The sequence below is a fragment of the Dendrobates tinctorius genome, unplaced genomic scaffold (genome assembly GCF_039654945.1).
Source record: "Dendrobates tinctorius isolate UK_male_01 unplaced genomic scaffold, ASM3965494v1 ptg000084l, whole genome shotgun sequence".
In the NCBI taxonomy this organism is placed as follows: Eukaryota; Metazoa; Chordata; class Amphibia; order Anura; family Dendrobatidae; genus Dendrobates; species Dendrobates tinctorius.
The window spans coordinates 43,229,274-43,255,771 of record NW_027361752.1 but is presented as its reverse complement, the minus strand read 5'-3'; the positions used below and the strand labels follow the sequence as shown (position 1 = coordinate 43,255,771).

At 42.4% G+C, this 26,498-nt stretch overlaps 1 protein-coding gene across 8 annotated transcripts in view; it reads right to left on the bottom strand.

Moving 5' to 3' along the window:
- Window positions 1-26,498, bottom strand: part of GRIK1 (glutamate ionotropic receptor kainate type subunit 1) — a 437,138-nt gene that overhangs the window by 17,749 nt on the left and 392,891 nt on the right. For 5 of the 8 annotated variants that reach the window (XM_073584576.1, XM_073584579.1, XM_073584572.1 and 2 more), the window contains 2 exons: window positions 16,746-16,971; window positions 10,363-10,613 (listed from right to left, as the gene is read on the bottom strand). In XM_073584576.1, coding sequence (XP_073440677.1) covers window positions 10,363-10,613; window positions 16,746-16,971 — 477 coding nt within the window. Of the gene's footprint in view, window positions 1-8,626; window positions 8,801-10,362; window positions 10,614-16,745; window positions 16,972-26,498 lie in introns of all 8 variants that reach the window. The other 3 variants (XM_073584573.1, XM_073584578.1, XM_073584575.1) reach the window with 2 other exon arrangements.

Here is a 26,498-nt window from a genome sequence, read left to right as displayed (position 1 = left end):
TGCCGCGACCCAGAGGGTCCACTCCAGGAGTCGCTAACACTCAGTCCTTCGATGTCAATAATATAGTCACAGATATTACTGTCCCTCTGTCTCTCCCTGTAAATGAATTAAGCATCAAGTATACTGCCTGTCCCTGTAAATTATCCAGTCTCAGACAGTACTGTATCCTTGTTTCTTGCTATAAACTATGCAGGCACAGATAGTACTGCATCTCAGTGTTTCTTTGCAAATTATACAGGCACATATATTACTGCCACTCTGTCTCTCCCTGTAAATGAATTAAGTATACACCTATAACTGTAAATTTTTCAGTCTCAGATAGAACTGTATCCCTGCTTCTCGCTATAAACTATGCAGGAACCGATAGTACTGTATCTCAGTCTTTTGTTGCAAATGATATAGGCCCAGGTATTACTGTCTCTGTGTAAATTAATTAAAAATTGACTGTAAGCCCCCCCCCAGTAAATTATCCAATCTCAGACAGTATTATATGCTTGTCTTTCACCATAAACTATGCAGGCACAGATAGTGCTGCATTTCTGCCTTTCCTTAGGATGATGTAGACATGTATGGCCCTGCCACCTTTCGTGATAGGTTATGCTGCACTCTCACATTCATGCACAGGATAGAAAAGTCTTGGAGATGACTTGGCAACTGGAACCAGAAATCCAAAGAAGAATATCCGAGAAACTAGATATTACTAGACTGTGTTACTGGCGCGCACCATGCTAATATCATATGTTAACTTTACACAGCCTCCGTGCTATGCAGCCATAAATGCCCTGTCTAACAAAAGTCTGAATGTTCGACAAGATTACTGGAGAAAGAAAACCTTTCGATGCCGGCGCTGTGACTCAGTCTGGTTCACTGAAGGCTGAGGCCGTGTTATCTGTAGCGGGACTTACGGGCAGAGAACATTTCATCCTCTAATTCCACAGTAAATGCCGTGGAGGTCATGCAGTACGGTACGAGGTCGCAACAGAATGCAACAAAATGTATTAAAGAAACAAGCCATGAAAAATAAAAAGTGAAAGGTTATTGGGAATGCGCAGGACATGGGGGTAAGGATCAACGCAGGAGATGGAATTCGCTGTGTTCTCAATCACGTAACATGGTTGAAATGTCATATTTAATGCACAGGGAATGCGACGAACGAAGCATGTCTGAAGGATTGGAAAAGTATGTCCTCAAGCAAGCCTGGATCATAGACAGCTGCAATCGCAGGGCGCTCAGATACCATGAGGGATGCAACATTAAAGCGCAGTGCAAAAGACTGACTGACTATAGGGTTGGGGAGACACTCAGCCATCGAATGCACCAAGAATTAAAAAAAAAAAACAAAAAAAACTTTTTTTAATTTATTCTTTTTTTAGTTATTTGTACTTTGTTGCATTATATGAATAACTAGGAGAATGGTGTTAAACAGCCCCAAAAGTGAAGAAAAGTCTTAATGGATCCACAAATGGTCCTTGTCCTGCTCATCCATAATGACTTCACTGTCAAGAGTGTTGACCATGGTTATGTCCCGCGAAGCCTATATAACATAAGATCCTTATGGACACTACATCATCATGTTAGGGACTGAACATGCAGCATTGAGGTACAATGAAGACCGCCCGGCACTCACTTTTCTACTTGTTATCAGTACACACTGTGACACATCCAACCGATATTCGATTAAAGAGGAAGGGACAAATAATAAATGGAGGGCAGTCTGAGTCTCCCACTTTGGAGGAAGGTGGATAGTACCAATGGAGAATGTATTAGTCAAGTGGAAAGGAAAGCCACCAACAGTGGACCTGGAATTTTCAATGTAGGACGTCCAGCCAACTGAATGGCTAAGTTCTTCCAAAACCTTCATTTGGGATTTTGTGGAAATACAGTTGTGCTCAAAAGTTTACATACCCATAAGGATGCATCCACCAATATATGTAAGATGCTATTATATGAAAATCTTGGGCTAGGTTCACATTGCGTTAGCGCATCCGTTTAACGGATCCGTTAAACGGATGCGCTAACTCTGATGTCATTTTTTTACATCTTTTAGGACCTAGTGCTAACGGTAGCGTTAAGGTATCCTGCGCTACCATGCGTTAGCCCATACAGTTCTATGCACAGCGAACGGGTCAGTTTGCTGTGCGTTACTGGCAACGCACCCAAAAACGCTGCGTGCAGCATTCAAGGGTGCGTCATGAATTAACGCATACTTGCTAACGCATGCCGATTTTGGCATGCGTTAGGAAGTGCTACATTCATTGCAGGCAATGGCGGCGTTAACGGGTCCGATACATAGCGTTAGTGGCGCCGCTATGTAACGGATCCGTCAGCGCATTGCCCCCTAACGCAATGTGAACCCAGCCTTATAAGTAGAGATTAGCAAATCGATTCATGTTGAATTTTTAGGAATTCCTCGAAACCAGCAAATTCAATCAACATGCAATTTACTTTGTGCCAATTGTCTAAAATGGCTACTCCATATATTAAATGATTGCATCAACCAGGGAAGGCCACAGGAGGACGGGTTTCTTCAAAGTGCATTTCAGCAATCACATTACATGGCATAGCACAGCGAAAAAGGAGGAACTGCATGAAAGCTGAGACAGGGAATGCAGCAGCCATTTTGTACTGCATTTGGATAGGGAGAGGGAGTCAGATCTCACAGCTTAACAATAGAGATAGAAAGCCATAAAATACTGAAGAAACAGTACACAGATAATGTGTGACAGCACAGCAGCCAAGAAAAAAGAGTAATGCAGATTTCATTGATTGGGAGAGAGATAGAAAAGCAGATAAGTCTGTGAGACAGGAACCAAGAAGGACACAAACTGCTGCTGCTGCTTACATCAGCAATGCGTTCAATAATGTATTTTTTTTGGGGGGGAGGGGGGGCTTTTGCATTTATGCAGGAGCAAACCTTAAATATTGCTGACAGAAAAAAAATAATATATAGGGGGGTTGCACAAACAAAATGTGACTTCTGGTGTTTTCACTCCCCGGTTACGACAAAGTGGGTGGAGTCATGGCTCGATAGGGTGTGGCAACTCCTGTTGGTCAAATTAATGACAAGTGGCAGCGTTCACTACACCACAAATCGTTCTCCAGCAGGGTGTGGAGTAAGATTTGCATTGAGGCGCACACAGCCTTGCCAGATTTATTAAGAAGTGCATGTATCTTAATGAATCAGGAGCGTCATCCCATCAAGAACGGTAAGAGAATTGCCGCTTGTGATGAATCACCCCCCATAGGCTCTGATTTATTTTTCACTATTGCCTCTTTTTTTTTTTTTTTTTTTTAAGTGACTTCTCTTTTTTTTGTTTTTGTTTTCTGGTATGCCTTATTGGTTTATATTGTGACAAATTCTTAGAAAAAAGAATTCTTTAACCTCTTTTTAACCATAAGTGCAAGAAGCAGCACGTTTTATAAAAAATGTAGTAAAATTTGTTTCATTTTTTTTTTCGGAAGTATATAAAATCAATAGTGGGGAGACTGGTGAACCTTTACATAAAAATGTTTGCGACTGAAAAATCAAAAATGATGAATTAGGAGCAAAGGTCCATAATAGTAAACTAAAAAAAAAACCACAAAACAAAAAGAGAGAAACACATAAAAGTGATCTTAAAAAAAAAAGGCACAAGTGAAAAGATGAGTATTGCGCAAACAAAAAACTGTGGCAAAACAAAGAAAACTAGACAAAAAAAGGCAAAAAAACAATGGGGAATGGGTTGATGTGCTCATTTTTTGCAAACCTGTTTTATTAGTATAATTTTTTTTTTTGTTGCTAATTTTTGTAACAGGGGAATGGTGTTAAAAAATATTTAAAAAAAAGAAAAAAAAAAAAAAGAGAAAAACAGTCGTAGGAGACCACAGAGTGTCATACATGTCTTTTCAGGAGACTTTGGAGTGCTTCGTATTAGTGGCGAATCCATTTGCTGCTAATTACATTTTCTGGGAAAATCAGGCAAATTTGAATTTCAAAAGATTTGCTCATCACTACTTAGGAGTGCACAAAGAAAAGAGAAAAAAGTATCCGCATAGACTAAGAAATTAAAGAAATTCACATTTACAATGCAGAAATTAGAAAAGGTAAAATCTTTTTTTTGCTCATCTCTTTTTCTACACAGGAAGATTTCACAACCGGCGGACATGATGAATGTGCTGGATCTTTCTTACAAGGAGCCAGCTCTTAGACGTGAGCGCTGCTCCAGCAGACCTTTCCACTGTATGCAGCAATTACATGTGACCTTTCTCAGATCAACACAACCTTTCCATTTGTTTCTTAAAATTGATCCACATTAAGAATTTTTATTTTTTTTAAATTTTGAGCCGAGAAATGATACAAGATGAAAGTGAACTCTGCCCATTTAATGGTTGGTTATTAGGAGATATAAAACAGAGGAACTGTGGTGGGCAGACATCTGGTGCACAACTATGTGTAAGCATCAGAGCATCTGCCCTAGAGAGGGTGCGGATTGTTTCGCCAGACCTGGTTCAACGGCAACGTCAGTAATTGTGATCGTCAGATGGAAACTCTGCGAATCGCCTCAGCAGGTCTTTTATTGATCAGCCAGATATACGACACTCCACATCGATGATGTTACTCTTGGCCGTCTGATCTAAAGAGTTGACGTTCACGCTGCAAATACGACTTCTGTGCGTGACATATTTCTGTAGACTCGTGAAGTGACTATCAGAGCTATGAAGCTTCAGGAGATGAGGGGTCCAAGCTGTGGTAGGCACTGTGCCTCTTTCCTCCATGGGTGGCAAAATTTTGGGCATTTTAATGTGAAAAAATAAAGAAGGTAGGACCCACCCACGAGGAACAAAAAACCCAAGAAATCAACACGCACTGGCCTTTTTGACTGGTCGGACTGGGATACTTTGGGTCTACAAAGATTTTCTCAAGGGCTCACATCTGTAAAGGCATGAGGGTCCATCGTAAAATGATGTTATCCTTGTGCACCCAGGTTATTCTTAGGAACCATCTTATTATATGATCGTCGTTATGTTAGTGCCATGCCTACGGGTCATTAGTATATCTCCTACTTGATCCTGCACCTAACAAAGTCTTCAGCGCACACGATATGATGCTCTTACTGGTCATCTGTCACTGCGCTTGCACTGTTATTTTAGGGGCAGGCGCGCCTTGTGCGTTGGATGTGCACCTCCGTGTACTATTTAGCACATAATGGTGCAAACTGATTCTCAGGAACCGGTCTAGCGAACAACATCAGCAATCTGTTGCCACTGTATAGGCTCCCGGGGAACCTCGTCCTACATAACGGAATTTCCGGCTCCTCTTTAGATCAGACGGCCAAGAGTAACATCATCGATATGGAGTGTCGTATATCTGGCTGATCAATAAAAGACCTGCTGAGGCGATTCGCAGAATTTCCATCTAACGATCACAATTACTGACGTTGCCGTTGAACCAGGTCTGGCGAAAGAATCCGCACCCTATCTAGGGCAGATGCTCTGATGCTTACACATAGTTGTGCACCAGATGTCTGCCCACCATGCCTACTCGCAAAACCTACTGACTTTACTCATCTGCCGATAATCTTTCCTTCCTATCATTATTGGCTATTAATTGAGGACAGACACATTAGCCTGTGACCCCTGAGGAAGCCACAGGACATGGGACAACGCATATGGCTTCCTTCTCCCTACTCCCTATCTACTCTCTGCACAGGTTTTGGTCATCATCTATTGTTTTATGCTGCCCCCTTCAATTACTATTGTCATTTTTTAGTATGTGTCATATGATTATATTGTTTTTACCGGTTTCGTATTAGTTTATTAAGGGAGTCAGTGGTATTTGATATTTTGCCCTCGCTATTATTATAGTGGGTTTTGAGGAGGTTAAGGTGAACACCAGGGCACTCAGCTCAATCGTATTTTATCACTCTTTACTACGCCTGAAATGCTTTTGAAAGTTTGTGCCTCTTGCTTGAGATTTGTGTCTATATGTTTTTCATGTATTTTGTTTTTTTAGATTTTATATTGCTTTGTCTATTATTCATAGGCATTTTGCCAATATACGCACTCCTCTCTCTTGATTTTTCATGATTGCGTTTTTGGATTTATGACTTGTTATTGGTGCACCCATTTCTTAAAGTTTAGATCAGACCAATGGTAATTCCTAGTATGTGATTGGGGTTGAAACAGGGTGGTCTTCAGCTGGATCTTTGAGGTCCATTACCATGCCAGACCTTTGCTCATGGGATGCTGCATTGTTAAAATGGGAGTCAAACTGGTTGTACATTGGTGTGAAGATGGCCTAGAGGGGCTATTTCTAATAAAAAAAACTCTTAAGGGATCCCCTCTTTTTTATGTATGTGTCTTGGGTATTGCTAAATGAGTCCAGTTCTATATAGATAAGGCTGGGTCGAAACGGTGGCTTTGGCCGTGACACAGGTCTTGTGGCGGAAGATCTCTGTATACCGTTGCCATTTCAAGGGGTTGAATTGCGATCCTGAAGGTACCGAGAAAAGCAAGTCCCAAAAGTCAGGATCAGAAGATTTTTTCGACTTGTTTGTCTCGGTCGCTGTGTCGTGTGGGTCACAATGTTAGTCTATTCAATTTCATTGTCGTGGTCAAAGCCCCCATATAGCCATAGGGAAAAAAAATACGGTATGTATGGAAAATTAGGCAAGAACTTTTTGTTTTTTCTCTTCTCGATACATATCCCAGATGTATGATGGCTACGTCCACACAGGATGAAACTTTTGCAGAATAGATCTCAAAGCAGATTTTTCAAAAATTTACAGAAAAATCTGCTTTACAGTCACCAGTAGTTATATTCAGATTTGTGACTATGGATTGCAAAGGGTGAAATCTGTGGTGAAAACTTCCAGCATACATTGACATGGTGTGGCTTTTCATGAAGCATGCGGATAAGATTTCGTAAAATCTCTTCCATTTTGCTTGGACTGTAATACAACGCCTCTCGCCCTAAGGGTAGATCCATGTGTGTCACAAAAGCTGTGGATTTTACCTACAGATTTTTGGATGTAAAATCCAAACTAGAATACAAGTGTCTGCCATGTGGATAAGGATAAAATAAAAAAGGTCATCCACACGATATGGAATATTCCTTCACGGCAACTAACATGCGAGGCAAATTTATAAACCTGTCGTACGTGAAATTTGTGTCATTGATTTTGCCACCGGCTTTCTCCCCTTTAGGTAAAGCAAAGGTAAAGTACACGGTAGGTTCACAAAAAGATTATTTAAAAAATTTGATGATTTTTAATTTCTTAAAAAGTCACTTTTACATCAATAGAATCCATTTTGTAGCCGACCGAGTGAACAATTTGACCAAGAACAGACATCTAAAAATAATTTTCTTGACATTTCGAAGAGGTGCCAAATGTGTGCAAAGTAACAAGAAAGCGGTGTTGTACAAAAATTTGGAGACTTATTGTGTTTTCACACCTGTTTCACCCTGCATTGTGAAAATGGGGAGTGATGACACAGCTGGCCTAATTCACGATGAGCTGTTGCGTTTCTTATGCCAGAAATTTTACTCCATTCCTCGACTGTAGGATTTGTGGTGAGATACACAGAGGCACACGCCAATCGTCAGTCGCTCTTGAATCATTAAAAGGCTCCTCTTAAAAAATCAGGAGCGTCTAGCTCCAACACGTCCCCTCGTCAAGACTGGTGTGCAAATTGCTGGTCTTGATGAATCGGGGCCCATGTGTGGAATTGGGAGTGCAAGCTTCAGGCGTCAAGTCGTCAGGACCACCCCCTGCCATGAGGGTATCCCCTTCAGTTGTGAGAAGTAATGTGCTCTACAGCTTGCAAATTCCTTAGACTGCCACTGATTGTAAGGTTATGAGCACATAGAGGATTTTTTTTTTAGCAGATCCTTTCAAACATCCTCCTCAAAAACGGTTAAGAAAATCTTTTTAATTCATTCTATGAGAAATCCACTAAGAGTTTTGTTTTTAGGTCTTTCTTTTTTTTGCTAAAGAGGTTTTGCAAAAATTGACCGGTGGGAAAAAAAAGTGTAGGTCACTCCTTTGAAGTGAATCCTGAAGGAAACTTCTCCAAACTAGGCACCATTTTATCGAAAGGGAGCAAATAACTTTTCAGAGGAAAGAAAAACTCTTTGCAAAATTTTTCAGAATCTCAACATTAAAATGAAAACATCATTCAAAAACTATTCAAAATAGGAAGATTTCATGAAAGTTGCACTTGTAAAGAAACTGTGTGTGGACATAACTCGAGACCTTGTACAGACGTCCGATAGAACTGATCTCGTGGAATCGTTCCCTGGCATCAATGCAACAGTTTTTCCACCGGTCAAGTCTTAGAACTGGTTAAAATATCTTCTAATGTAGCTATGGATGGCATATCGGAGCACAACTTTGTCATCAGCTGTGTCCAGTTCCGGCAAAAAACAACTGTTCGGACCGAGCTAATGTATGGAAACTCATCTGAACTCTACCGGAGTGCCCTCAGAGGGGCACCAGCACTGGCACCTGGTCTTATGGAATTGTCATGCAGCCCTGTACTTACTACTAAAGTGTTTTTTTTCTTAATTAATTTCTGCTTTGTGGCTGCTGATCCATGAAAACCCCCCGAAACCATGATACCAAGAGAAGTGAACATTTGCACGGACCTTGGCACACACCTTTCATGTACATTATACTGTATGTATAGAGGGTTGTGTTCGGATTCCTCTCTCCTCCCGAAGCAATTTGCCACAGTCTAATTCCGTGGATAGAGTGGTTCCCGACGTAGAGTTGGACGGGTGAGTGGGTTTACATTGCATCCCATAAAAGAAACAAAAGGCCTTTACATGCAAAAAGAATAAAAGAAAAAAAAACAACCATAAATAATAATAATCATATGGCAGTGATATTACAACATAATGAATGCAGAAGAATGACACAACAGAAAGAATGAAAAATAAATGTTATACATGCAACTTTTCCAAAGATTCATACCCCAAAATCAAACATAAAACAAATCATGGTACATGGTGGTAATTTCTTGGAAAAAAAAAAAAGGGAAATGAGAAAAAAAAGAACAAAGCTGAAGATAACTGGGCAACGCTGATGGTACGATAACTGAAGTGGCGCATAGTTGCCGATCTAAAGAAGAAAAAAAAGAAAACATACCCAACCCTGGAATCCATCTCAACTTTGCTCCTCCGATGCTGTACCAACAGTCACCGCTAAACCGTCATGACAACAATGACCTGATGGCTGCAGGGTGGTGGTCAGGGCATCATTGCTTCCTTTTAACTCCTCATAAACTCAAATGTGTCTGCTTTTTGCTCTAAAAGCTCCAACCACGTGACAGAAAGATCATTGGGCGGGGATAGGTGGGCTGGCACGTTACACAGGGTGCCGAGGAGTCCACACAGGAACATATTATGGATCCAGAGAAATTCAGCCGATGAAGTATGGCAACTTTTTGGGTCAAAACAGTGGCCTCTCGAGGCAGAAGGGGAATAGTTTATAATAATTCAATAAAACAATAAAATGTATATTCTTATAGAATTTATATGGATTTGTAAGAAAAATTATCTTTGTGCTTTAATAAAAAGGCACCATATGCCTTGGCAGTATATGTATACCCATGGCAGGTCCCTGATAGCACCATCTGCTTACACTCTTAAAGAAGTAAAGGGAAAAAAAATGGGTTTGGATGACAGGTGTGGACTAGCTTCCTTTTAGAAGTTGGAGCCATACGGATGTATCAGGAGTTAAACAATCCAACATAGCGTGATAGCCTAGCTCTTCTTCGCTGCTTGTGTGGACATTCAATTATTTTTGTACCGGAATGCCTGCATTACTCAATGTCAGCACAAATGCTTGTTTGTCTGGAATACTGTAAATGCTACATTAATAGATAGAGATCCAAATATCCTGACAATAGTGGTGCAAGATGACTGGCTTGTTAAAAAAAAAAATAAGATTTTAGGGTACTCTGTTGGGAGATGTTTATGCTATGTTTGTCTATATGTGGCCACCCTGTAGTTGTGTTGTGTATTACAGCCTGTTGAGCATTTTGCCAGCATGTGAGATATCGGGAGCCGTGAAGCAAGCTTATGGAAAGGTCACAGTGGACTCTTCTGTAACACAATGGCGAACAATACTGACTTGCTTTACAGTTATGACCCCAATGGGGGAGGGTCTGTAACAACTTTCCAGTCATTTCTTTGGGTGCGGGCACGTGAGGACAGTGAACTTAATGCCAGATGCACAATTATCTAACATACAACAAATCCTTTTGCAATGTGAAAATAGACATATCAAGAATGTCATCTAGTGCTGGAACGTTCCCCACCTGGTAGATGACCACAACCATCTAATGGACGTCGTAGCAGAGTAGTTGCCTCATTCTCACCTGTTCTATGTCGCTATTTTTCCTGGATTTATAGATGAATTCTCCAATGGCTACAAAGACGGACAGAACGAGCCCCGCGGCGAGCACTATGAAGATACCTCCGATGTTCTCCACCCCTAAGGCGCTGGCTTCTTTGCTGTCTTCTTCTGGGCAGCCGTTCCCTCTCCACCACTTCTCCTTCATCATATGTAATTTGCCCTCCTCTTGTAGCTGTAGAATAGCAATGGTGATTTTGTCTCTGTATGGAGAACCTGAAGGGACATAAGAGGTAGAGATGACATAAGTGTAGGGTGGTCCCCCGTCCTGTAGGGATGATGGTGGGAAGCAGCGGAGGGACAGGAAACAACTATGAAAATGCTAAAAAACATTAAACAGAACGGTGCATATAATAACCATGATAACCAATACTAACCAGGGCTCTCCCACTAAAGAGATGCATGACTTTTCCCTAATGCAGATGGAAGAGGGTGAAAAGGATTTGGCATTCATATTTCAACATGGCAAATGTGATAGGAAGCTACAGAGGTGTCTGGCAGCGGCTTATTCCCATCCCGGCATTCACCAAACCCAGACTCATTATTATTATTATTACTCATCTGTGAGACACCAGAGAGAGAATTTTGATCCATCACTGCAGAGAACCCTTTTCGATATTATACACTGGGGACAATGAGGCCGGATGTTATACACCAGTGCGAGGGGCCGGATGTTATACACCGTGGGCGAGGGGCCGGATGTTATACACCGTGGGCGAGGGGCCGGATGTTATACACCGTGGGCGAGGGGCCGGATGTTATACACCGGGGGCGAGGGGCCGGATGTTATACACCGGGGGCGAGGGGCCGGATGTTATACACCGGGGGCGAGGGGCCGGATGTTATACACCGGGGGCGAGGGGCCGGATGTTATACACCGGGGGCGAGGGGCCGGATGTTATACACCGGGGGCGAGGGGCCGGATGTTATACACCGGGGGCGAGGGGCCGGATGTTATACACCGGGGGCGAGGGGCCGGATGTTATACACCGGGGGCGAGGGGCCGGATGTTATACACCGGGGGCGAGGGGCCGGATGTTATACACCGGGGCGAGGGGCCGGATGATATACAAACTGGGGGCGAGAGGCTGGATGTTATACACCGGGCGAGGGGCTGGATGTTATACACCGGGGCAAGGGGCCGGATATTATACATCGGGGGCGATGGACTGAATGTTATGCACCAGGGCGAGGGGCCGGATGCTAAACACCGGGGGGCGAGGGGCCAGATGTTATACACCAGGGCGAGGGGCCGGATGTTATACACCAGGGCGAGGGGCCGGATCTTATACACCGGGGGCTAGGGGCTGGGTGTTATACACCAGGGCGAGGGGCCGGATGTTATACACTGGGGGCGAGGGGCTGGATGTTATGCACCAGAGCGAGGGGCCAGATGTTATACACCAGGGCGAGGGGCCAGATGTTATACACCAGGGCGAGGGGCTGGATGTTATATACTGGGGGCGAGGGGCTGGATGTTATATACTGGGGGCGAGGGGCTGGATGTTATACACCCTGGCGAGGGGCTGGATGTTATATACTGGCAGCAATGAGGCCGGATGTTATACATCAGGGGCGATGGGCTGGATGTCATACATTGGGGGCGAGTGGCTGGATGTCATACATTGGGGGCGACGGGCCGGATGTCATACATTGGGGGCGACGGGCCGGATGTCATACATTGGGGGCGAGGTGCCAGATGTCATATATTGGTGCAAGGAGCCAGATGTCATACACTGGGGATGAGGGGACAGATATTTTACACTGAGGGTGAGGCGCCAGATGTTATACACTGGGGAGAGGAGCTGGATGTTATACATTTTGGGTGAGAAGCCGAATGTTATACACTGGCGTGAGGGGCCGGATGTTATACACTAGGGATGAGAGGCCGAATGTTATACACTGGGGGTGAGGGAAAGGCTGTCATACACTGGGGTGAGAAGCTGGATGTCATACACTTTTGGTGAGAAGTCGAATGTTATACACTGGGGGTGAGGGGCCAGATGTTATACACTGGGGTGAAGAGCTGGATGTTTTACACTGGAGTGAGGGGCCGGATGTCATACATTGGGGGCGAGGGGCCAGATGTTATACACTGGGGGTGATGAGCTTGATGTTATACACTGGTGGAGAGAAGCGGGATGTTAAACACTGGGGGTGAGGGACCGGCTATTATACCCTGGGGTGAGGAGCTGGATGTTATACACTTTGAGTGAGAAGCTGGATGGTATACAATGGGGGTGATGGGCCGGATGTTATACACTGGGGGTAAGGGGCCAGATGTTATACACTGGGGGTGAGGGGACAGATGTTTTACACTGAGGAAGAGGGGCCAGATGTTATACACTGGGGGTGAGGAGCTTAATGTTATACAGTGGAGGTGAGAAGCCGGATGTTATACACTGGGGGTGAGGTAAAGGCTGTTATACACAGGGGTGAGGAGCTGGATGTTATACACTGGAGGTGAGAAGCCGGATGTTATACACTGGGGGTGAGGGAAAGGCTGTTATACACTGGGGTGAGGAGCTGGATGTTATACACTTTGGGTGAGAAGCCGTATGTTATACACTGGGGTGAGGAACCAGATGTTATACACTGGGGGGTGAGGAGCTCGATTTTATACACTGGGGGTGAGGGGCCGGCTGTTATACACTGCAGTTAGAAAATGGATGATATACACTGGAGGTGAGAAGCCGGATGTTTTACACAGAGGGTGAGGGGACGGATGTTATCCACTGGGGTGAGGGGCACTAGATCAATGGGTTTTCCCACTTTATTGTGAAGTATTCACCAACAAATGAAAGCTTTAGTAGCCGCTCACTGGCATTGACTTATATATAAGGGACTGAATGTTCATTGCACCCATCTAACGATGACTTCCAGGCAAAACATACAATAGTGGAAATTTCCAATATATCCATGTTGTGCATAATAACAAAAGATATCACCAATGCCTGTTTCCATTTTGGAGGAGCTCATCTCCCCCCTATGTCATCACATCTAGTAACTATACTCTCAAGGATGAAGGAGTTAACAACATGCACTAATTACTGCAGTCTTCGCTCAGGGTTTCTCCGGCGTTATCCATCAGGCCGTGCTGCCCTTTATTTCTCTCTGTTTGTCCGAATGCAGAGATCCATTTGTCACCGTGTCACTGGCATTAGCATTTTCTAACAACACTTCCCAGAAACGCTTTATTAGGTTAAAAACAGATCATAATTTATATGTTTGCGAACGGCATCCAGGGTCCGGCAGGGATCGGTCATTGTCACTCACACAGCAGTAAAAAAAAAAAACAAAACAAAACTTTTATGGCTGCGGAAAACAATAATTTTCTCAGCATTGGCAGTCAGAATATAGAAAGCAATCGTTCAGATGTGAACTTTATATTTATGGCGCGTCGTTAAGTGACTGAATGGGCAAAAGGTACGACACGTGCGATAATGTGGTAAAACACAGAGGGAAATACAGAAAGGACAAGTGCTCTGGGTTCGCCTCGTCTGCATCTACATTGTAGCTTCATTCAATTCACTTGCACAGACCGGCACTGTAATACCAGGCACAGACTGTGGATAAGAGTGGCGCTGTCCAGTCATTCTTTGGATTAGTCGTGGCTCCTCAGGTCAGACCATAAAGTGATGATATATCCTTTTGCACAAATGGAAAATCCTCTTTAAATGGTCTTCCAGTCCTTCACATTTATGCATAGATGTGTATACCTGCCAACTGTCCTGAATTTTTCCAGGACTGTCCCGAATTTTCTGGCAGAATCCTAGAAAATTTAGGACAACCCAGACGAGAAAAAGTTATTTATTCAAACCTTATCTCTTTTTGGTCTGGGATCATCAGAAGTTTTGTGCAGTGTCTGCAAATTCGGGACCGTACTGGATATATTTAGGACCATTGGCAGATATGCCCATCTATGCATAGGTGTGAAAGATTGGAAAACACGGGGGCTTTTCCATCGTTACAACGTGATGCATAAATGTGGGTGTACCGGAGTTACTAGGAGGGTCATAAAAGTTTCTGAGTGAACCTAAAATTCCCCCTATGTTGGTAAGCATGGCTATGTCCCCCTAGTTTATAATACTTGTGATCGGTAGACCCCAGTTCTCTAGATAAGTGGCTGTGATGATGGTGGTAGGGCATGGCGACCAGTGAGCCAACTTACAGGAGAGGCACCAATATGTCACTTTGGCTCCCCCAAGTATTTAGATACAAGACCATTGTACCGAAGGAAATCTTGCCCCGGGTGGAGAGAAGTGTGGTTATGACTCAGCCATGCGTGAACAGTAGATATGAGTCAATCTGCAAAATCCGACTCACTTGAATGTTGGGGGAGAATCAGTTTTGTGTTAAAATTACTCTACAAGAATCGCATTGCCGGTAAAACGGTTTAATATATTCAAAGCATAATAAATGGAGGGGTTAGAAAAATGTATAATATTACACTCATCTCATCTGTCACCTCTGCTGCTACTGAAGCTGTCCACCCAGTCAAGCGCTATATGACTTCTTCTCTCAAGCTCCAGTCGCCTCTTCTGCCTTCAATAGAGATGGGAGAACCTGAAGAGTAAAGTTTGAGGTCCGTACTGAACGTCTACTGCTCAGGCACGGACACCAAGCACGGACTTCATCGGGAAGTTTGTGTTACATTTCGGGTTCGGCCCACCGAACACCGGATGTTTGTCATGCTGTCATATAAACACTGCTTTTGATCAGGGGTAAAATCATTACCACGGGTCAGAATGCACCGGTACCCATGCTGTCAAATTGCAGCGTGATCGGAGGTATAAAGTTAACCTCTGGTCACTGGATTTGGCTGATGGGACTACTGTTCCCATCAGCCTATGCCTGCTGCTGCCGCTAATAGCAGCGAGAACAGGCGCAGCTCATGGGAGTATTCATCAGCCGCGCCTACACTCTAAATAAATTATAAAAAAAAAAAAGACGTAGGTTCTTTTGTATTTTTGATAACCAGTCAGGCAAAACTGACAGCTGCGAGCTGCAACCTTCAGCTGTCAGGGTTAGCAAGGCTGGTTATCGAGAATAAAGGGGTCCCCATGCTGTTTTTTTATTTTTAATTATTTAAATAAATAATAAAAAAAATCAACATGTGGTCCCCTCCATTTCGGACAACCTTAACATTGATATTGCCCACCCAGCCTAAAAAATAGCAGCCCACTTGCCTTGTAGCAGTGGCAAGTGGGGTTCATATTTGTTGGGTTGATGTCACCGGACAATACAAAGGTGACATCAACCCCACAAATATGGACCCCACTTGCAACCGCCACAGGGCAAGTGGGAAGAGCTGGGCAAAGTGCCAGAATTGGCGCATCTAATAGATGCATCTTTTCTGGGTGGCTGCAGGCTGCTTTTTTGAGGCTGGGGAGTACAAAATTAAAGGCCCCTTACCAGCCTGAGAATACCAGCCACAAGCTGTCTGCTTTAGCAAGGCTGGTTGTCAAAAATGGGGGGGGGGGACTACACACCATTTTTTTTTAATTATTTATTTAAAATAATTAAAAAAAACAGCACGGGGACCCATCCATTCTTGATAACCAGCCTTGCTAACACTGTTAGAGCGCAGGCTGCGACTGATGAATACTCCCATCAGATGCTCCTGCTCTCGATGTAATTAGTGGCATAGGCTGACGGGAGTAGTAGTCTCATCAGCCAACGCCAGTGACCGGAGATGAACTCTATACCTCCGATCACAGCTTAAAGCTCACGCTATCATTTGACAGCGTGGGAACCATGGCTGTCTGACCGGCGGTAATGATTTTACTGCCGATCAGAAGCAATGTTTGCCGCACTGTCATGCACATGACTGTGGCGAACAAACACTAGATGTTCGGGCCCCCCATTCAAGTGAATGGGGTCAGAGTTCGGGTACTGTTCTGGTACCTGAACGGAAACTTTTTGTAACTGTTTGGCCAGACCTACCGGAACCGAACATCCAGGGGTCGGTCCATTTTTGTGTGCAGTTTTCTTCACTCTTCAGCGCTTGCTGGGTTTTTGTGCAGCATAGTGATGTACACTGTCATTATGACGCTGGCGCCTGGTTAGCACTGGAAATCCCGAAGAGTGTAGACAGAAAAGATGGGAGCCAAAGGGAAGAAGCGGGCCAATGGAGGAAAGGACAGGGAGCTACACAGGAAGCTTGATTAAAAAAAAATGAATTGAAAACCATTCGGGTTCTGGCAAGCTCAAATTTTTATACAATATGAAGTTAAACTGATTGGCCTCAAATCATGTTAGTCATCTCTTGTGAACAAGCTTGTATGAAGGAGGTTTTAGGTTCTTTGCATTAGTAAATTCAGTCCCTCCCCTTCTTCTGCAACTTACCAATAGGTGTGCCAACTCCATAACCTTTGGAGTCAATGAGGCCTCCAATCTGGGTAAGGTTGCAGTTCCGCTGCGTGACAAATTCAATACTGGTGGACTCCATGAGCAGTGCGTAATCGGTGGTAAGAACCCTCTGAATGCCCTCATCATTGTTCTTCACGAGTGCCGTCTGCTGCCTACTGGTCATAAATGCCCACATCTTCTCATACGTGGAGATTTTGGATTTCTGGAAGTAGTGGAAAGTAATTGTTAGTAATGTATGATGCACGTCATTATAATGAAGACTTGGCAGATGGCACTATTATGTCAGACACGTTCCGGATCCCTAAGGTTCGACATTGACATAAGATGATGGTCAGAAGTACTTATCACTTGTAGACTTTTCCTCTTCTCTTGACCAAAACAACATGGCACGGACACTGGACGGACATTTTAATTATGACTTATCCTATGGGAAATAATCAAAATCAATGTAAACTCGGGCGATTGCCTTTTTCGTTAGGGTAGCGTCCCATGTTGGGGAGTTGAGGCCGTTATGAAGCTGCCATGCAGAAGAACATGATTGAGTGCATGGTCACTAAATTGACTAATTATTGGGCACTGGGTGCAGAATGGGCAAACCCACAAGACTCAAAAAGTGTGAATGGAGTGGTAGGTACATGCATAACAACCTATTCATGGGTCTATGGGAGTGGTAATGTGCATTCATCACTGCCGCTTCAATAGAATGTATATCTAGTGTTGGTCGCGCATGCGCACTATTGATCCATTTCCACAGGAAACTCTGGAATTCCTACATAACTGGCGGGGCATCCATAAAACGTCTATTGGTCTATGGGAATAGTAGTGTGCATGCATAACTTCTTGCATTGAATGATGCAAAGGTCGCTCATGAGCCCTACCACTCCATTCACCCAAGGGACTTTAGGAACCTTGTTCTCATGAGTGGTGAGGCTTTCAAAAAAACTTCTATGGGTTTACAGGAGTGGTAGCATGCTTGTGTAACCTCTTGCTCCAATAGACAATGATGCAGTGGTGGCACATGCACACTACCACTCCATTGGCACAAGGGACTGTACTGATGATTGGTCGGGCTTCCTTAAAATTTCTATTAGTCTATGGGAGTGGTAGTGTGTATGATTAATTGTTGCTCCAATAGACAGTATATTGAATGTTGGTCGCCCTTGCGCATGACCACACAAGGGACTTTAGAAATCCTGTACTCATAATTAGTGGTTGTTCCATAAAACGCTTATGGGTCTATGGGAATGGTAGTGCACATGTCTAACCTCTTGCTCCAATAGACAGTGAATGATGCAATGGTTGTGCATGCGCACTACCACTCCGTTCACCCAAGGGACTTTGGAAACTCTGCGCTCATGATTGGTGGGGCTTCCATAAAATTTCTATTGGTCTACGTGAGTGATAGTATACATGCTTAACTGCCACTCTAATACACAGTTAACGATGCAATGGAGGTGCATGTGCACTACCACGCCAATCTCACAAGGTACTTCCATAAAAAGTCTACGGGAGTGGTAGTGCGCATGAGTAACTACAGCTCAAACAGACAATATATGGAGTGCTGGTCGCGCATGCGCACAACCACTCCATTCACATAAGGGCCTTTGTAACTCCATATTCGTAATTGTTGGAGATTCCTTAAAACTTTTTTGGGTGTATTGGAGTGGTAGTGTGCATGTGTAACCTCTGGTCTACTAGACAGTGGATGACGCAGTGGTCATGCACAACCACTCCAGTCAATCAAGGGACTTTAGAAACCCCCACTTATAATTAGTGTGGCTTCCATATAACTTCTGAGTCTACAGGGGTGGTAGGGCACTGATGAACTGCTACTATAAAGGACAGTTTTTGGAGTGATCGCGCATGCGCACTACCACTCCACTCACATAACAAACTTTGAAAATTCTGTTTTTATGATTGGTGGGGCTTCCAAAAAACCTCTATTGGTCTACGGGAGTGGTAGAATTCTTGCATATTCACCACGCCAATAGACAGTCAATAACGGAATTGTGGCGCATGCGCACTACCACCCCATTCACATAAGGGGCTTTGGAAACTCCAAACTCATAATTTGTGGGCTTTTCAGCTGTCGGGCCCTAAAAGATAGTATATTTATAACCTATCCTGTGAAATCAATGGTTTTAGTGCCTCTGAGGTCTCTTCAGACGTGACAATAGCACCAGGTCCCCTATATTATGTTTTAACTCAACAGTACTGTAATATTTCAAAATAGTAGAGGAAACCGAGCGACTGACAGACTTTTCGAAGGTTTATAGCTTCTCAAAAGACATACAATACATGTGTATGTGAGCCTACAGATGTGCCTAACAATATTTTGCTCACACTTCGTGACATTTTTATTATTTAAATGTCTGTAATTTTGGCTAAAAATAATTTTTGTGATTGGGTTTCATTAACAATGTTGCACCGTTTGTCTTCTATAGCCTCTGAGTTGCACTTTCTGTTGAAATGCAGCAGAGTAAGTTAACTGAGAATCTCTCAGTGAGCTCATTCTAACGGTCCAATGGGAGAGTTTCTAACTCTTTTTCTGTGCTCCTCATAACGGATTTGTGATCACAGACTATGTTAAAGAATGGGAAAACATATCTTTTGAAAAAGCAAAACAGTGCAACATTTTTAAAGAAAGCGAAATGCAAAAATAATTTTTCTCAAATCCAATGACATGTAAAAGTTTGGGCATCTGTGTTCAAAATTACTGCTATTGTTAACAGTTAAGCAAGTTGAAGATGAAATGATCTCTAAAAGGTCTAAAGTTAAAGATGACACATTTCATTTGTATTTTAGGCAAAAATGTATGCATATGTTTCCATCTTTTACATTTTAAAAATTACAAAAAAGAAAAAAGGAAGATGCAAAACTTTGGGCACCCTGCATGGTTAGTTGCCTAGTAGCACCCCCTTTTGAAATACACAGTGATACACAGCTTGCAAATGCTTTTTGTAGCCAGCCAAAAGTCTTCTTGTTTGAGGGACTTTCATCCATTCTTCCTTGGGAAATTCTTCCAGTTCTGTGAGATTCCTGGGTGTCTTCCATCCTCTGCTATTTTGAGGTCTAGCCAGATTTTCAGTGGAGTTCAGATCCAGGGACTGTGAGGTCTAGCCTAAAATTTTCACTGATGTTCAGATCAGGGGACTGTGGGCCATTGTAAAACCTTAAGCTTGCACCTTTTGAGGTCATCTATTGTGGAATTTGACCTGTGTTTAGGATCATTATACATTTGTAGAAGCCATCCTCTTTACACCTTCAGCTTTTTTTTTTTTTTTTACAGATGGCGTTATGCTTGCATCAAGAATTTGTTAAAATTTCATTGAATCTATTCTTCCCTCTACCCCTGAAATCTTCCCCGTGCCATTGGCTGCAACACAACCCCAAAGCATGATTGATCCACCCCCATGCTTAATGGTTGGTGAGATCCACTATTCCTGAAATTCTGTGCCCTTTTTTCTCCACACATTCCCTTGACCATGGTGGCCAAAGAGTTCAATTTTAACCTCACTGATGCACAGGATTGCTTCCAAAATGTATCAGGCTTGCTTAGATGTTCTTTTGCATATCCCTGACTCTAAATTTTGTGGTGAGGATGCAGGAGAGGATTTCTTCAGATGACTCTTCCATGAAGGTCACATTTGTGCAGGTGTCTCTGAACAGTAGAACAATGTACCACAACTCCAGAGTGCTAAATCTTTCTGAAAGTCTTTTGCTGTCAAGCGGGGGTTCTGATTTGCATCTCTGGCAATCCTACAAGCAGCTCTCACTGAAATTTTACTTGGTCTTCCAGACCTTATCTTGACCTCCACTGTTCCTGTTTACTGCCATTTCTTAATTACATTTCGAACTGAGGAAATGGCAACTTGAAAACGCGTTGTTTTCTTTTTATAGCCTTCTCTTGCTTTGTGGACTTCCACCATTGGCAGCGTGCTAGGCAGCTGCTTAGAAGAACCCATGGCTGTTTTTTTTTTGCACAATGTTAGGGGAGACTAGGTTTTTATAACATACCATAGTTTTGATCCCAAAATTTGACCAAAACTGTACCAGGATACATTTCAAACCATAATGAAACCCAAGAAAATGGAAGTGTAGACCCCAGATAAAATAAAATTAATTTTATTTAATACATAAATAATAAAACCAGATATAGATAAATAAATACATATAAGGGACTGAAAACTAAACAGAATGAACTCCAAGTGGACACCAAAGAGTATAACAAAATATGGATTCACATAAGAATAATGACAAGTGTCAAAAAGCACAGCCACATGTAGTGTTAAAGATATGACATATATGTTCAAAAAGTGACATGCTAGTATAAACAAAATAAAGTGCAATAATGAATCAGACTAGAGCTAATGAGTCATATGAGAATTAAGAAGGTGCAAGTGCCAAGTATACCGCCAAGTTGCTACATGTCCATTAGCAAGATATCAATTATAACTGACTATCAATCGAATGCAATCATTACCGTGGTGTAGACCAAACAGGGAGGAGACCCCAACGCGCGTTTTGCTTGCCGCTTCTTCACGCCTGACTGCAGAAGAGTAATATGTTGATCTTTTTTAGAAACTGACTCCATGAGGATGGTATGAGTGCCTGACGTCCACAGATGGGGTTGTGCTCACAGCCTAACAGCGTGCGGCCTTCCAAAGAAATGCCACCCCACACCATTACTGACCCACTGCCAAACCGGTCATGCTGAAAGATGTTGCAGGCAGCAGATCACTCTCCACAGTGTCTCCAGACTCTGTCACATGTGCTCAATGTGAACCTGCTTTCATATGTGAAGAGCACAGGGCGCCAGTGGCAAATTTTCCATTCCTGGTGTTCTGTGGCAAATGCCAAGCATCCTGCACGGTGTTGGGCTATGAGTACAACCCCCATCTGTGGACACTGGGCCCTCAGGCCATCCTCATGAAGTCGGTTTCTAACCATTTGTGCAGACACATGCACATTTGTGGCCTGCTGGAGGTCATTTTGCAGGACTCTGGCAGTGCTCCTCCTGTTCCTCCTTGCACAAAGGCGGAGGTAGCGGTCCTGTTGCTGGGTTGTTGCCCTCCTACGGCTTCCTCCACGTCTCCTGGTGTACTGGCCTGTCTTCTGGTAGCGCCTCCAGCCTCTGGACACTACGCTGACAGACACAGCAAACCTTCTTGCCACAGCTCGCATTGATGTGCCATCCTGGATGAGCTGCACTACCTGAGCCACTTGTGTGGGTTGTAGAGTCCGTCTAATGCTACCACGAGTGTGAAAGCACAACCAACATTCAAAAGTGACCAAAACATCAGCCGGAATGCATTGGTACTGAGATGTGGTCTGTGGTCCCCACCTGCAGAACCACTGCTTTAGTGAGGGTGTCTTGAGAATTGCCAATAATTTCCATCTGTTGTCTATTCCAATATGACCTTCATGGAAGAGTTATTAGAAGAAAACTTCTTCTGCATCCTAACCATAAAATTCAGCATCAGAAGTATGCAAAAGAACATCTAAACAAGCCTGATGCATTTTGGAAACAAGTCCTGTGGACTGATGAGGTTAAAATAGAACATTTTGTCCACGATGATTTAAAGTATGTGTGGAGGAAATGGGCATATAATTTCAGGAAAAGAACATCTCGCCAACCATTAACCATGGGGGCGGATCAATTTCAACAAGTTCTTGATGCAAACATAACACCATCTATAAAAAAAAAGCAGAAGTTGAAAAGAGTACGGTTTCTACAAATGGATAATGATCCTAAACACACGTCAAATTCTACAATAGACGCCCTCAAAAGGCGCAAGCTGAAGGTTTTACAATGGCCCTCACAGTCCCCTGATCTGATCATCATAAAACACAACACTTTTGTTTCTGCTCCCATTTTTCATAAGCTGAACTCAAAGATCTGAGACTTTTTCTATGTACACAAATCATATATGCTCTCAAAGATTGTTCACATATTTTTCTAAATCTGTGTTAGTGAGCTCTTCTCCTTTGCCGAGATAATCCATCCACCTCACAGGTGTGGCATATCCGGATGCTGATTAGAAAGCATGATTAAATAAAAGGACACTCTAAAATGTCAAATTTTACAGTACTGGGTAGCCCGGGGTGGGGGTCAGAAAACCAGCAAGTATCTTATGTGACCACCATTTTCCTCATGCAGTGCAACACATCTCTCTCACACACACACACAATATATATATATATATATATATATATATATATATATATATATATATATATATATATATATATATATATACACACACACACATACACAGCATGTGAATAAGTATTGAACACATCCCACATTTTTTAGGTAAATATATTTGTAAAGGTAACAAACCATCCAATCCAAACAGGCAAAGAAATCAAACCATAGATGTCCATAAATTAGGTTATGTGTAATAATGAGAAATGACAGAGGGAAAATGTATTGAAGACATCAAGAAAGAGAGCTGCAAAAAGCCATGGAAAGTCAGGACAACAGCTGACATTGATCAGTAATTAGAAAGCAATCCTGCCACTTAGTGAAAAATAATAGCAACTAGTTCAACTGATGACCTATAAAAAGGTGCCTCGTTACCAAGGTGCCACCCAAGAAACATTTCATGATGGGTAAAACTAGTGAGCTGTCTCAAGACCTTCGCAACCTTATTGTTGCAAAAAATACAAATGGCATTGGTTACAGAAGAATCTCTAAAATACTGAAGGTTCCAGTGATCACTGTGGGGGCCATGATCCTGATGTGTAAAGAACTTTATTTCACCATAAACCGGCCATGACCAGGTGCTCCCCACAAGATTTCAGACAGAGGAGTGAAAAGAAGAGTTATCCAAGAGCCAAGGACCACATGTGGAGAGCTATATATGAGCCTGTGAAATACTGAGAGAATATGGTCTGGTCAGATGAGACCAAAATTGAACTCTATGGATGCCATGTTTGGAGGCCACAACGCACTGCATATCATCCCAAATACACCACACTAATAGTGATGTCTGGAGGTGGGAACATCATGGTGTGGGGCTGTCTTTCAGCATATGGCACTGGCAAACGTCATATAATTGAAGGAAGGATGAATGGACAAATGTACCGAGACATTTTTGAAAAAAATCTGCTACCATCTACCAGGATGATGAAGATGAAATGAGGGTGGAAATTTCAGCAAGACAATGATACTAAACACATGGCCAAGGAAACGCTCAATTGGTTTCAGAGAAAGAAAATAAAGCTGCTAGAACAGCCCAGCCAATCACCGGACCTGAATCCAATAGAAAATTTATGGAAATAACTAAAGCTCAGTGTTCATAAAAGGAGACCACAGAAGCTTCAGTATTTGGAGAGTGTTTGTGCGGAAGTGTAACAAGGTGGCACAGGGTGGTAGTCATGACTGAGTCTATTTAAAGCAACTGTCCACATACACCCCGGCCCCTTGCACATAAACAGACAGGACAGATGCAATACCAGGCAATTTACCTTTTCTCCACGGTCACTGCAGCACAGGCAGTAAGGGTCCAGGAACACAGTTGTAATCCAACAGGGAAAACGATTTATTGTAGAAAAGGAAGATGCAATAAACGGGATGAAACTTTCTGCACTTTCCCTAGCAACATTCACTGCAATATCAGGCAGCAGCAGTACTAGTGGTAGTTCCCAAGCCGGTATCTGGACGCTTATAGTCCTCGATGGGGCACTACCACAGTCCCGGTGCCCAATTCTCTGCCTGGGGGTCCGGGGCAGCACAATCTCCCCTCCAGGGGAGAGTTTCACTCCACAGGCTGCTGAGCACCTTCCCTGGGTAAGCCGGCCTGGGCACTGACCAAGACAGGAACTTCCTGTCCCTTTTTGGGGCTATTAGCCCAGCCTCCTAAGTTAACCTCTTACTCTCCCTAGCACTGACAAATATAACACAGTGCTTTCACAACATACATTGACATGGCAGATATAGATCATTAGACATTACATATTGTATGAGACATGACACATTCAACACCATTAAATACAAGGAACCATCGGAGGTCGCATGGGGCTCCGTGTGTAGGAGAGAAAGCAAACGAGGGTCTCCGCCACCTCCTTACAGAAGAATGGGCCCAAATCACATCCGAGCAATGCCTGCGACTAGTTTCTCCATAAAGGAGGCCTCTTGAAGCTGTCACCACCAACTAAGGCTTTTGTACAAAGTATTAAATGAAATTCAGTAAACGTGTTCAATACATTTTTCCTGTGTCATTTGTCATTATTATACATCATTTATTAAACTCTATGGTTTTATTTCTTTGCCTGTGTGAATTGGATGGGTGGATACAGACATCTGGTGAAAAATGTCATGTCTATAGCACCGTTAGAAATATATCTACTTAGAAAATTGGTGACGTGTTCAATACTTAATTTACTCACTATGTATATTATATATAAACACACATTCCCATGATCTGTTGGAAAAAAACTTAGTTTTTAAGTTTGTGTATATATATATATATATATATATATATATATATATATATATATATATATATATATATATATGATGTACATACACAAACAAAAAACTTTTTTTCCCCACCAGATTTTATATATATATATATATTATATATATAATATATATATATATATATATATATATATATATATATATATATATATATATATATATATAAATATATTATATATATATGATGTACATACACAAACAAAAAATTTTTTTTCCCCACCAGATTTTATATATATATATATAATATATATATATATATATATATATATATATAATATATATATATATATATATATATATATATATATATATATATACACACAAAAAAAATTTTTCCCGCCAGATCATGAGAATGATGACAGCAGAAGATGAGTGTTCTGATTTTGCAGGAGACAGTGATCTGATTAAAGAAATACATCGCAAAATTCTAAGTGAATGTGCAATGACCAATGATAAAGCCTGCGCAGGTCGCCATGTTGGTTGGACATGGGGATTAATTTACCTTTTTTCATACAGGATATTAGAATCCTTTTCGTCATGCTGGTGGACATATTATAATCTGCTGGTAAATTCTTTCTGCCTGGTACCAGCTCCTGATTGACTTAATCAATGTGAGCAAAACAAGCCACCAAAGAAATATTAGAACATTTTTAATACAAATTCAAAAATTAGATTGCTTAACCCGAACAGATCAGAACAAATCCCATCTTCTCCAGCACAAGTTATGCGCGCGTGCACCTGCTCTTGTCTCCCAACATCCCCTCAATTATCGAACCGAGAATTCTTCAATTAACACTAATTTAAAGCAAGCTGGAATATTAGCGAGAGTTCACTGGTTTCTTAGGAACCAAAGCGAAGGAACATTGACATTCTTGTAACCTGGATTTGTTCTGGTGTTTTGCAATTATTGTGGATTTTCAAGAGGAAATGTTAAAAAAAAAAAAAAAGAAAAAGGAAGGAATATCTAACGTGATGTTTTACGCTGCTGATGGATGAGGGGGCGGCATTAGTCATCCACTTGAAATAAATCAGCAGTTTAAAAAGTGCATCCTCCATTTATAAGCGCGGCTGTATCAGGTGAAAAGTAATAAAACCAATGTCCGCCAGGTTCTGTTTTATCAAAATAGGTAAAAATGTATGAAGAATAGTTCTCCTTATATCGATCCTTTTGGTGGTCGGAGTTCTATTTTTCTTATACGGAGTTCCACATCCACTTCAAAGTTAAAGGGAACTTGTAAATA